Source organism: Frieseomelitta varia, unplaced genomic scaffold, assembly GCF_011392965.1.
Source record: "Frieseomelitta varia isolate USP_RPSP 00005682 unplaced genomic scaffold, Fvar_1.2 scaffold_489, whole genome shotgun sequence".
Classification (NCBI taxonomy): domain Eukaryota; kingdom Metazoa; phylum Arthropoda; class Insecta; order Hymenoptera; family Apidae; genus Frieseomelitta; species Frieseomelitta varia.
The window spans coordinates 5,890-20,237 of record NW_025110244.1 but is presented as its reverse complement, the minus strand read 5'-3'; the positions used below and the strand labels follow the sequence as shown (position 1 = coordinate 20,237).

Below are 14,348 nucleotides of genomic sequence, written 5' to 3'. Positions count from 1 at the left end.
TTCATTTTATTTAATAAACTACCTCTAAAATGAAAAATAATTAATAATTTTAATTAATAAAATAATACACTTGTTAAATGCTATACATTCTCTTGGACCCTTTCAATCATACATTAAACAATTCAAAAAATACGAGAAAATACTATATCAGAGCATACCGTCCTCAATGTGTTAATATAAATATAAAGTTAATAATAGTAAAAATCTAAAATACATGATAAATAGATTCTTAAATATTACTACAAAAAAACATATAGTGATATTTAAGAATATTTTATCAATGTGAATTAAACAAGTATATGCACTATACAAAGTTTCCCCGTTGCTCCAAAAATCTGCGGAAAGCAGGTGCGCAATGTGTTAATATCGTCGCACTCTGGTAAAACTCAAAAAAAAAAAAAAAAAAAAAAATAAAAAAAAAAAAAAAAAGAAAGAAAAAAAAAAAAAAAAAAAAACGTCGACGAAACTGAGATTTGAATAACCGACTGCACGCAGATCTCAGACTCCTCGTGCAAACAATTAAGATCTAACGATAATTGATATCGTTTAAAACGGAGCGAGGCTTCATCAAGCCTCGGCCGGTAGTTCCAACCGGAAATTTCGTTAAATCACGAGATAATGGAGCAACGATAATGGCCATTCGGTGGCGGGCAAGCTTTTCCCGGCGGGTAGTCGGGGCATCATTACCACGAGCCTCTCGTTTATATAATCGAACGTCTACTACGCCAGAGTCTTTATTAATCATGCCCAAAGGCACTACGTAGAAAGACGAGAGACGACTTTTTTCTCTCTCTCTCTCTCTTCTCTTTTGCGTCACACGTTCTCTCCCCTCTTTTGACTATCCGATCCGGAAATGATGAATTCGCGAGCCTTATCGCGAGCCGTGCGCCGTTGTTTCTCCCCCGGTCGACTTCAACAAATAAGCTGTCCCGGGCCAGTGATGTTTCCCCTCTCTCCCTGCAGCACGAGGGGAGGAGGTTCCGTAATCCTTGTTTCGAACCCCGAAACCTGTCTCCCGCCGCCCTCTCAGTCGATTGCTGAACTTCTTATCGCGAAACGAGCAGACCATAAGACCGAAAATTGGACTTTCCGTTTGAGTCATCTTCTCGTAAGCTCGGGGACGAATTCTCTCGAATTACGTACCGTCTGCTTCACTCGTTAACTACCTATCTGTCTATCTACCTTGGCTTTGCCTCCGCCCCCTTTTCCAAACGTAATTTCTCCCACTCCGATACCTTGGGTGTTCCAAAGTTCCATCGGCCAACAAACGTTGTTGCTAATTCTTTTTCTTTTAATCGAAACTTTATTTCATAGCAAAGTGATCGCAATTTGCAAACAGAATTTTGCAGCTTCAATAGTAAACGTTTAACTGGTCAGAATAATACAGCTAACTGTATATTTAATATAGAAAACAATGCACGGAAGTAAGTTTGATTGTAGAAAAGAATTGTTCGTTAGTCGAATTAATCGTCCATGGATGACAGTAAAATACAGTTTCACATGGTGTTCGTTATCTGAAAAGATGCGTTTGTTGTTTGAAACGTAAAATTTTTTTTAGAAGAATTAACCGATCACCCTGTATATATTTTCATATCTTTTGTCTACAGGGTGGAAAGAAAAGGTCTGTCCATAACTATCATAGAACTCTACACCTTCGACCACCTTGAATTTCAAGATCAAAAAATTTTTTTTTTCTTTTTTTTTTGCATTGTATTCTACTCGTCGTAACCTAATACTTCTTTTGAAAAATGGCGAGAAGGTTTCTCAATCGTTTAACACTGTGGACGCGTGCGTGCTAACAGCGACTTTATGATTCTGAACTCACGCTAACATTTGATTGATCATAGTTGTAACATCGGTGTGAGTCTAAATAATCAAATGATAAAACTAACTGTTAACATTATTCGAAATATAAACGTTACGTAATATAGACGTCCACGTCATCCAAAATCATAAAGTCGCTGTTAGCACGCAGTGTCAAATGATAATTAAGCAACTTTTTTACCATTTTTCAAGAGAACTGTTATGGTTCCTTGGAAAAGTTTTACCTTCGTAATGAGTAGAATACAATGCAAAAAAACAACAAAAAAAATAAATAAATAAATAAAATTCATGCTGCATAAAATCAATTCTGCAGATTCTTTACATGTATCTCCATCAAATCGAAGGTGTAGAATTCATCTACGTGATGAGCCATCTACGTGACAAATATTTCTTTCCATTCTGTACGAGAGTTAAAAGAAACGAAAGAAGCGACAACGAACGATTCGAAGTGAAATTTTTCAATTTTTCATTTCACCGGACGTTGGTACGGTTTGGCGTTAAACGCCCATCGAAAACCCATCGCCCGAAGCTTCTTTTTCCCCCCTAGTCTTTCACGCTTCATCTCCGAGTCGTTCGACGTCAGGAGAACGTCCCCTGGTCTTCTCTCTCTCTCCTCTCTCTCTCTCTCTCTCTCTCTCTCTCTCTCTCTCTCTCTCTCTCTCTCTCTCTCTCTCTCTCTCTCAATCTAGCATTGTGAAAACGCGTCGTGAAAGTTCCGATACTTTGATAACGAGAGTCCGGGTATCTCCAAGTCTCGACGCATCTTCTTCGACGTCTCAATTAAAGAAGTTTCTGCCGAGACGCAGTCCTTGGCCACCGACCGGAAATTATATACGTAGCCAGACTTTCTTCCCTTTAATTCCTTTCCACGAAAAACATCCTCGCGTTCCGTCTGGCCAAACGAGTGTTTGTTCCTCTTTCGTTGAATTAATTGCCGTGGTGTTTCGACGCGCGCGAATATCTCGCCGGCCGTCCCACGAGCGGAACGACGCTGTAAAGCGAGAACGACACCTCTTTTTTTCCTTTTTTTTTTCTTTTTTTTTCGTTTTTAACGAGTCGTTTCATTTGACACAGTTTCAATTTTCGCAACACGCAGAAATTGGTTACGTCAGGCGCGAATTCGTGCGTCACGCGCGACGAACAGACGTGCCGCGGCTTTTTCGACGAATTATTGCATCCCACATGTTATGAGAATGAATCGTCTTTCCTCCTTTTTTTCTTTTTCTGTTTGTTTTGAACAGATACTTGCAATTAGCGAGTTTCAATTCAAGAGTTTTGGGAATAAAGGGCGCTCTTAGAGAAACTGTTCGGACTGTAGAGGGAAAGTAAAGAATCTCTTAATTTGGACATTATGCAATAAGAAAAAATGACGAAACTTTTTAGAGAGAAATTGTTTGGCTCACTTTGGAAAATGAAATTTTCTGAAGATATGCATATACTCGGTTCTTCAAGCTGTTAGAAGAGATTGATCATTGACGATGTAACAAATAGTAAACAAATAGTTTACCTACATCTTGGCCAAGCTCTGTGATCTCGATAGAGATAAATTTACACGTGAAGTTTAAGTTTTCAAAATCCTTTACGTACCTGAATGTATTTCTTTTTTTCCCAGCTACATCATATGAAGAAAAAAAAAAAAAATTACACAGTTGTATGAAAAAGGAAGATTCTTACCAGTTACTGATCTTTCGATACCCATTCACGTTAGGCGAGAAATATTTTTTGCATCGTCACAGTCGGAGAAGATTAATCACCCTGTATAATTATCAACTACCAACATACCATCGAATAATAATATTTCTCAATTACTGATGAACAATCGAGTCCAAATGTCCGTCTTGTATTATATTTCTGGGAGCAAGCGCGATAGAACGCCAACGACAGATAGGCTCTCGGGACGTTTCCCAGTTAGGCCAATTCCGTACTTTCGCTCGTCACGATTAATTAGCTTAATTCTGGCTTCCTGTTGGCGCGTACCGGCGCGCTTGGGGGGCACCCAAGAGGCGCTCGTTGCGTGTCGTGTCACGCCGCGGCATAACCGGCCGCATTCCGGCGTCATAGTCGACGCACGTGCGTCGCCATAAAAGCACTCGTGGCATCCATCCGGCCCCCGGCCGCGTCGCGACGATGAGCGCCGCCGAGACGTCCATCTGCGTTTCCGTGCTCTGCATATACGTCCTCAGAGCCACGCCGCCGTCTCGCGTCTTTGATCACTTAGGTAAGAAGGTTCAGATCACAGGCGCGAAGTTTTTTTCAACCCCTCTTGCGCTGGAATTGACGTGCTGGAATCGTCGAGATTCTTTGTCAAAATTGCAACATTTTCTCAGTTTTGAGTTATATTGAAAATGTACGATAAGTTTATTTACTTCTTAATAATTTCTATCCGGTGATATCGTGCCGACGAGGTCGAAAGTAAAGAGAAAGCGGCGAATTATTGTATACGGTCACTCGTTACGGTCCGCAATCGAGTTGCCGGCGCAAGTGGTTAAGGACACCTATAAGTAACGTCGTTTTCCGACACTGTAGAAAATTTTATTTTATTTAAAAGTTATTACAGCTTTTATTTAAAGTTATTACAGGTGTTATAATGGAATAAAAACCGATCGGATCCGTTTTTGAGCTCATTCTCGACGTATCGTAGTGATTTCACTTAATTACTTGTTTCCTTGGTCGTAAATCTTGATCATTTTGTTGACATTCATTCGATGAGACGAAGAAATTGAAAATGGTACCATTTTGGTACCATTTTGCTGTTTTTTCTCTTTCGATTTCATCGAGAAGCTTCGTGTCGTTACAGTTGTAATCTGTTCAATATATTCTAGGTTTTTTTTTCGATTTATTTTTCTAACTTCTAGGATTTTTAGCTGAATGACGAGAAATCATCCGAAATTGCCAACGAGGCAACGATTCCTTTATTGATCGAAACGGGATAATCTTAATTCTTCGATTTTTCATTTATATTCGAGTATATTCTAGATTTCGTTCAATTTATTTTTCTAGTTTCTATAATATAATTTGTTCAATAGGATAATTTATTTTTCTAGTTTCTAGAATTTTCGCTAAGTGACGAGAAATCATCGGAAATTGCCAACGAGGCAACGATTCCCCTATTGATCGAAACGGAATAATCTTAATTCTTCGATTTTTCATTTATATTCGAATATATTCTAGATTTCTTTCAATTTATTTTTCTAATTTCTATAATTTGTTCAATAGGATAATTTATTTTTCTAGTTTCTATTAGAATTTTGATGCTGAATGACGCTGAGAAATCATCCGAAATTGTCTCCCCTATTGATCAAAATGGGCTAATTCTTGATCCTTTGACTTTTCGTTTATGTGTACGATAATTCGTTTCGAAATGGAAATGGACAGGTAGTTCTATAATCGTCTGAAATCGTGATTTTTTCCAACACATGGCGTTCGAAAAATTAATCTAAATTTTGAACATCAAGTCATCGTTCGAGAATATTGGAAAGGTTCAAACGAAGGTTTCTCGTTCTTTTTCTGAATTCTCAGAACCACTTGTGAATAGTGTCTCGTGTCTCGTTCAAGTTTACCGTAGCGAACAACTCGAACAACCGTTCTGATTAGGGGTTTGCAACTTGAAAGCGGTTGTGACTCACAATAACACGCTGCGACGGTGGTACATGGTGTCGCGTGGAACCACGTTTGTTGTGAGTCAGAGACAATTTTCTCCAAACACCCTCTAGGTACACGTAATCCCCTTTTCTCTCTCTCTCTCTCTCTCTCTCTTTCGTATATCACATTGCTTGCTCCACTTGTTGTTTCCTTCAATTTAGTGTACATTTTTCCCTTGATCGTAAATTTCCGTGCAAATGTTATACAACTACAGAAGCTTCTTTGGAAACTCTTTGTCTCACGAATGAAAATAACATTTTGTAAAAAATGGGACCTGACTGACGACATTTTCCAAGCACCGTTGTGTGTCCCGAAAAAGAGTCGCAAACCGCGGACAACTTTTTTCTTTTTTTTTTCTTTTTTTTCTTTTCACCTCTGTGACCGCTCTTTGTTCTCGGGCCACCGAGTTGCGTTCTCTCTGTTTGCGCGCATTTTTCTGTGTCAATTTGCACCACTTTTTACTCGCTCTTTTCGCCCTCTGTTGCTCGCCTCCTGCGTCCGTTTCGAGACACGGTAGAAGTTACCGCAATATGTTTCAACAAACGTTTTTGCGTTTCGCCGTATAAGACACGTCGTATCATCATAAATTTTAGATTATGCCGGGCTCAGCCCCTTGTATATAACATATACACACGAGAGACAAACAGACAGACAGACAGAGAGAGAGAGAGAGCGGTCTTCTCGAAATTTCCCGAAAGAAACGCGAGAAAAGTCGTTTCTCTTTTTACACAATAGTGAATGTTTGATTCTCCTCGATCCTCTTGTCCTCTTAAACGCGATCCTACCTAGTCGAAATTGGCCGATTTCGCGCAAAAAACTGTCCGTGATTACCAAGCGGATACGAGAGAGAATGTATGTACGGAAAAATCGGCACCGATTTCCCCTGACTCGCGGAAAATTACGTGCAATTACCCGACGACACGATTCCATCCATCCTCTTCTTCCTTTTCTCTCACGCGCAAACGATCTAACGAGCGACTTTGCGTCTCGATTTTGCCCGCAGCTCACGCTAAGGAGCCTTCCCTGGAGATCATGCCAAACGGGGATACGCAGACGAGGCCGATCGGCTCCAGCATCATCCTCACGTGTAAGCCGAACGTCGACGACACGAAGCTGATCAAGGACATGCAGTGGATCGATCCTCAGGATCGCGTGATCGAGTCGCTCAAGTAAGTCCCTCTAATTAAACTGTTACGAACGTAACAACTCGGAGCGTAGCACTCGAGACCCAAACTCTGTGTCTTTAGAAAGTCTTTTTTTTTTTTTTTTGTTCTTTTCTTTTTGTTTTTGGTCCCTTTTTCTGGTCATCCGCGCGGTGTATTCTCGTCTGAACGAAAGCAACAACTCGTACGATCTATCTGGTCTATTGAACCACTTGCGCTGGCAACGATGATTGCGGACCATAACGAGTGACCGAACCGTGTACAATAATTTGTCGCTTTCTTTTTGAACTCGTCGGTACATCACTGGGTATTTTAAACAGAAATTATCGAGGAGTGATAAATTTATTATTTGTTTTGCCCGGGTTATACTTAAATATACTTAAAACTGAGGAAATATTGCAATTTTGGGACAAAAGATTCTCGGCGTCATCCCAGCGCAAGAGGTTAAAATATGTTTACAAGGAAAATTGGTGAAACGTATTATCCTTGATACAAGCATATAAAAATAAAATGAAGATTTGTCAAAGATAGTTTGATAATTTTACTTTTTAGTCGACGGTTAAGAATAATCTCGGACGTTGCGAGGTAATTGGATTGATAATTGACGTGGCTTATATATCTCTGAATTGTTCTCAAGCAAGATTCAAGTCTAGCAACTTTTGATTTGAATAACTGGAATTTGGATTATTAAATTTCTTATAATTATATTATATTATATCATAATTATTATATTTAATTATATTCTAATTTATTATAGTTAGAGTATTAAATATATATATATATAATAATTTAGATTATTAATAGATTGTTAAATGAAACTGGCGATGATTAAAATTCGTCGAGGCACTTTGCAAGCATCGACGAATCCGATCAGAGATCCTGGACTCGTGGATTCTTTGGATTCTTTGGAATCGTGGCACGCGGTCATAACTCGAGCGGATCGTTGTGAGAAATGTAGAAAGTAGAGTAAAACGAGTGTCGTCACGGCGTCAACCAAACGTTTGTCAAGTCGGACGAGAGTACACGAGCAAGGAGAATTCACGCTTTTGAGCTTCTCGCGACAATAACAGAGCCTTTAGCTAACAACCAAAAAAAAAAAAAAAAGAGTGGGTCTGGCGTAATTTTTGAGTGGAGATTCGAATATATATGGAATTCGAATATATATATATATATGGAAAATTGAAAGTTTCTTTCTCCATCTGAAAGATTATCGCCTACTCAGCGTCTACTAACTCGAGCCCAACTAACTTTCCCCAATAATATTTTCTCTTCTCTGTGAAAAGAAATAAATAAGTGAAAATAAAACACACAGATAGGAACACCGACCGACACACAGCACTAATTTAACGAATTTCTGTCACTTATCTTGCACACAGACTCGTCGTCTTGCCGATGGAAAGGCGAGTATACAAAACTCCATTCAAGACTTTTACACGCTACCCCGTAGTGTCGTTGCCAGTCCATCTCTGTTCTGCCATGGTCGTCCCCTTTAAATAAATATATGTACATTTATACGCTATGATATAGTTACATTAGAAATTTCCGTTCCATCGCAAACACTTAGAACACTGTTCTCTTTCTTTTCTACACGCAAACAAACACACACAAACACACACGCACGTTCACGAACATCATCGAGAAACGCGCGCAACCATCGTCGACCCCCTTTAACCTTCCTCTCCCCTGATTTACGTTTACTGCAGCCTCCTCCTCCCTCTCCCTCCCCCCTGTACGGAACTCTTAATTGCAGCAGGTTCGCCCGATTGTTCTGCGAGCTAAGCGTTGCTCATTAAGCTGTTCGCGAAAGTTTTCCGCCTTCCGTAGCCAAACTGACTTCGCGTTGTATTTGAACGGTTAAACAGAGCCAAGAGAGCCCCATCTGAGGCCTCGGCATCGCTGATGCCAACGAAACACGCCGCTGCTAAAGTAGATGTTAAGCGACGCTCGGCTCGCGTTGTTTAACGAACAAACGGCGACAAACACCCGAAACGGGCGATTACGCTGTTTTTCGTCCGCGGCGATCTTTCGGGCTAATCGAAACGGATATATAATGCTCGTCTCGCGCGCGAGCAAGAGGGACAGACGCAGTTTAACCACCCTGCGCGCTGGCAGCTGATTGCGGACCGTAACGAACGACCAAACCGTATACAATAATTGCACGATAATTCGTTCGCTCTTTTTTGAAAACTCGTCGGCACGATATCATCTGGATGGAAATTATCGAGAAGTAATAAATTTATCGTTCGCTTTGAATATTTTTGTTTTACTTAAAATTACTGAGAATTTTACAATTTTGGTACAGAAAATTTTGGTTAATTTCTCGCGAGAGTGAAGCGAGCGTAAGCGTCGACTTTGCTACTTTCTGTTTCTCCTGGAGCTATTCAAACCTAGGCGAACGATAATTATTGAGGTAACATTGTTGTTGGTATGTAGCTCGTTTGATCGATCAAAGGAATTCGAAGCCAGGCGAATAATTTATTGGCTGAATAATAAATTGAAGAACTGATTATTTGAGGATATTTATTTGATTGAATTGAAAATTTGTTTTTGAAATAACATTCGACGTATAAATACCGATGAAACTGAAATACTCGAATGAAGAAAACAATCGAAATAATTCATTGTTACAAGAATGTCTTGGCTTTTGACAGGAGGAGGACTAGTTCTTCGAACGTTTGATCCGTTAATTAGACAAAATTTGAGAGGCATTTGTTAAAGTTGCAAACGAGAATTATTCTAGATGAAAAGGATGTATCATTTTTTGCAAATACTTGTTACGGAGCATATCTAAATATATTTCTGCCATCGTCGTTAAAAAAATCGATATCCATTTCAACTTGTGTCTGACAGATAAGCCGTAACTAACTGTACCGCAGCCACAGAATGAGAAATAAACGTTGGACGTTATATCTTGAAATTAATCAGTTATTTCTATTCAAGATTCTAATTGGATATAAATCAACTTCACTTCTATACGAAATAGATCACCATATAGGTTATTTCAGAAGTAAATAATTGAAAAATAGTGTTACTTGAAGATTTTACAAAATCAGTTATTTCTATCAAGATTCTATTCAAATAACAAATAAAGATCTTGGCAAATGGCGAACAATTTATTTCACGAGATGGCGAATAAATCATTCAATTGAAAATGAATCAACTTCACTTCTATGCGAAATAGATCACCATATAGATTATTTCAGAGGTAAATAATTGAAAAATAATCTTACTTGAAGATTTTACAAAATCAGTTATTTCTGTCAAGATTCTATTCAAACAACAAATAAAGATCCTGGCAAATGGCGAAGAATTTATTTCACGAGATGGCGAATAAATCATTCAATTGAAAATGAATCAACCTCACTTCTCTATACGAAATAGATCACCATATAGATTATTTCAGAAGTAAATAATTGAAAAATAATGTTACTTGAAGATTTTACAAAATCAAGTTATTTCTGTCAAGATTCTATTCAAACAACATATAAAGATCCCGGCAAATGGCGACCAATTTATTTCACGAGATGGCGAATAAATCATTCAATTAGAAATGAATCAACCTCACATCTATATACGAAGTAGATCACCATATAGATTATTTCAGGAATAAGAAATTTAAATAACTTGATTTTTTTCAATACACCCAGGTCTGCCCGATTTGGAAAGTGGAAAGGGAGAGTGGCCTTGAGCCACTCTCCGATTGATCTCAGGCGTGTAATTGTGCCGGTTTTGTCGCTCGATTGCCGTACGATTAATCAAAACAGAGGGCGCGAGGGAGAGAATTTGCTAGCAAATTCAACACGCGCTTGTGCTCGACTTGAACGGGCACTGGATCAACGAGACACCCATCCGTGTGTCCATTCGTACGATCGTATCTTCCGTTCGACGTGACGAAGGATCGATCCTTCGATGGTTAAATAACGTGTCGGGAAGGGTTGGGGGAGGGAGAGGTGTGCGTCTTGCAAACATTGAACAACGAGATCAAACAATCCGGAACGAGCGTTCGCCTTGGTAACTGATTCGTCGGACTCTCGCGTGTTTGCCCGATTACGCGGACCCCGAGCGATTTGCATAATTATGCCCGCTCGTCGCGGCGGAGTAATGGCCAATAAATTCAGCGCGAGAGACGCGTGCACCCACCCCCGAGAACCGTTTCATTAATCGTACTTACGGCCGGTGTTCACCGATTAGGCGGGAAGAAACGTTATTATTGCATAATCGTCGGACTAACGCTGTGCTTACTATCTTCCCTGCGTTAAAGTTGCCGGACAGTAACTCGCGGCGCCATTCTAAATAAATGGGGAATTAAGGAGAGATTAGGGAGGAATTACATTCTTAACACGTTCCTGACACGAACGTGTATTTTTTTGTGGTTATATGAATTATAGGTTTTTTTTTTTTATATTAACGAAGAGCAAGTGTATTTACCAGACTCGATAAAGTGTCCGGTACCAGTTAAACGAATAATGAAGCGTCAGTCCGCGGCTAAACGAATAACGAAGTGTCAATCCGCAGGGACCGACGCTGTCTCAAACGTGTTAAGAATCTTATTTTTTTTTTTTTATCGTGAGCTGTGGATAATTTGAGACACGTAAAGCTTTTCGTCAAATTTACAAGTGACAAATTTACAAATTTACAGCATGCGCGCACACATAGTTAACTCTAAAAATATTCTCTTCTATGTGTTCTATTCCATCCTCTCTTTTTTTTTCTTCTCGCGGTTTTCTGATTTCGCGTGCCACATCTCGGTGTACCGCAGAGTTGGGCAATAATCAATATTATTAGATAGCAGTCATCGTGCTTTCGTAATCGTCGTTTCAATTAATCGTTTTTAAAGAAACTCAGTAATCCCGATTAAATTTTATAATTTGTAGTTATTAATCGGTAGTTTTAAATTATTAAACGATTGAATTTTAAATTATTGAGATTGTTGTCGAACAGTCAGTTCGCGATTTATTAATAAATTTATATTTTTTTATTAATTGTCAATTGTTCAAATTATTAAGATTGTTGTCGAACAATCGATTCGCGATTTATTAATAAATTTATATTTTTTATTTAAATTATTAAGATTGTTGTCGAACAGTCGATTCGCGATTTATTAACAAATTTATATTCATTGATTATTAATTATTTTGTTAATCAATGACTAATATTTTCATTGCGTATTAATCATCATCGTGTCAATCGTTAATCAGACGTTGTTTCGCCCAGCTCTGCTGTAGGAACAACTCGTTCCGCGTGATCGTTCTCTCTCATTCTCTTTCCCTCGAAACGTTTCTTTTTCGACTAACATGTACGTGGGTGCTCGTGGGAACGGAGGTTAGGCAAACGTTGAAGTTGGGTAATCGGGATGCGCGGCTGGTCGTTACGGAGGCGTTACCACTTGCGGTTGAAGGTTAGCTGTTACGTTTTCGCGCAGACTTCAACCGCAGGTAAGAAAACTTTCCACGATTCTTGTAGGATTTTCTACGACAGAAGTCAGAGACTGAGAGCCAAGCCAGAACCTTTCACGCTGTTGGTATAATTGTAGTTTAAAAAAAATTACGCACAAGTAGAAATGCAAGAAATTAAATCGAGATAAACGATCCTCCGACGAGGGAAACTAAACGAGTCCACGATCCAGCATCGTTTGACCTCAGCCGTTGATTTCTAACCTCGGAACCCACGGATCAACCGCGTTCATTTTTACCCGCGGTTTTCCCCCTCAAAATCACCGATCTCTCTCTCTCTCTCTCTCTCTCAAACTCTCTCTGGCACCTCCTAATCGAAAGGGTTCGTTAAAGCGTGTATCTCCGGTCGGAGAAGCCAGCCATTCGGATCCGCATCCGAAGCCATTCATTACGACGCGATTCAGCATCTCTGCCTGTGTTGCCAGAACCTTATCTCCGAGCCAGTACTCTGTCATGCGGTGTTGTTAAATTGTGTGAATCCATGTGAATGCGTCTCGTTTGTACCGCCGGTTTCACCAGGTCGTGCGCACAACACACGAACGACGACGACGAAATTGCCGGCTGTCCGCGTTCAACAGCTCAGGAATCAGGTAGAGACCAGCCTCTCTCTCTCTCTCTCTCTCTCTCTCTCTCTCTCTCTCTCTCTCCCTCGCGTTCTCTGAGAGGTGAAGGAGCCGCGGGAGAGAGGTCTCCCGGTTCGATCTGGCTCTTACGTCGAATTAAGGTCGATCGATTTGCGAATCCTGGCCTGTGTGATCCCTCGAAACCACACCAACAGCCAGTCCCCCACATCGATCCGAGTTCGACGGGTCCTTGGCCGCGTGTACAGCCCTCGTAACGATATTTCACCGATATCGGCTCGCTGTTTCGCGTTAGAATACGGATTAGATGTTTTGCCAACGATTTACGAGCTCAGGAATGCGCCTCCGGTATTCCCGGATACCGTTCTCGTTCGGCGGATGTCGATCGATCGATCGGTCGCGCAAAGTGCGTCGTGCACCATTGAATCTACGACGTCGTCGATTTTCTTCAACCGCCTGACGCGCTCGGATGATTTGCACGACTTTTTCTACGTTCACCGATATTGTTCTTGATCTTCACTCTCACCGAATCGTCAAAGATGAAAAACAGAGCCCACGGTTTAAATCAGAGGCGGCGCGAAACATCTTCTGAGCTCGAACTGCTCGCTCAGTCTTCCTCCACTGGTGAAAATTAATTCCCACTCTGGTCAAATTACTTTCCCTATTTTCTTTTTTAAATTTAGCAGCTAGGAAAAGTAAAGAAAGCAATTTACTTGCATACGTGTATATACAGAGTGACCACTGAAAAACTGAAGGGTTTGAAAAAGTGGGTATTTGTGAGTGGTCATTTAAAGGTATTTTTACACATAATACGGAAAAAAATTCATCAATCATATTTCCAAATAAAATAATAAGAAATTTAAAAAATGTGTGTAAAAGTTATTTTTGTTTTATATCATTCAGTCTTTCAGTGACCATGTGGTATTATATGTAAATATATATTATATATATAAATGGTGGTTATTTGACGGATGTTGTTTTTCACACATAGTACTGAAAAAAAAATTCAGTAATTACATTTCCAAATAAAATAATAAAAAATTAAAAAAAACGTATGTTTGTAAAAGTTATTTTTGTTTTATATCATTCAGTCTTTCAGTGACCCTGTGGTATTATGTATAAATATATATTACATATATATAAATAGTGGTCACACATAATACTGAAAAAAATCCATTAATTACATTTCCAAATAAAATAATAAAAAATTTAAGAAACATGTGTTTGTAAAAGTTATTTTTGCTTCATATCATTCAGTCTTTCAGTGACCATGTGGTATTATATATAAATATATATTATATATATAAATGGTAGTCATTTGAGGGATGTTGTTTTTCACACATAATACTGAAAAAAATCCATTAATTACATTTCCAAATAAAATAATAAAAAATTAAAAAAACGTGTGTTTGTAAAAGTTATTTTTATTTTATATCATTCAGTCTTTCAGTGACTCTGTGGTATTATGTATAAATATATATTACATATATATAAATAGTAGTCATTTGAGAGATGTTTTTTCACACATAGTACTGAAAAAAAATCCATTAATTACATTTCCAAATAAAATAATAAAAAATTAAAAAAACGTGTGTTTGTAAAAGTTATTTTTATTTTATATCATTCAGTCTTTCAGTGACTCTGTGGTATTATGTATAAATATATATTACATATATATAAATAGT

General features: G+C 38.9%; 1 protein-coding gene across 1 annotated transcript in view; it reads left to right on the top strand.

Annotated features, from left to right (window-relative positions):
* Positions 1-3,886: 3,886 nt before the first annotated feature.
* LOC122533023 (fasciclin-2-like) overlaps positions 3,887-14,348 on the top strand; it is a gene marked incomplete at its 3' end in the record, with an annotated part of 15,879 nt that continues 5,417 nt past the window's right edge. The window contains exons 1-3 of the mRNA XM_043662326.1: positions 3,887-4,042; positions 6,470-6,635; positions 8,006-8,029. Coding sequence (XP_043518261.1) covers positions 3,952-4,042; positions 6,470-6,635; positions 8,006-8,029 — 281 coding nt within the window. The remainder of the gene's footprint in view (positions 4,043-6,469; positions 6,636-8,005; positions 8,030-14,348) is intronic.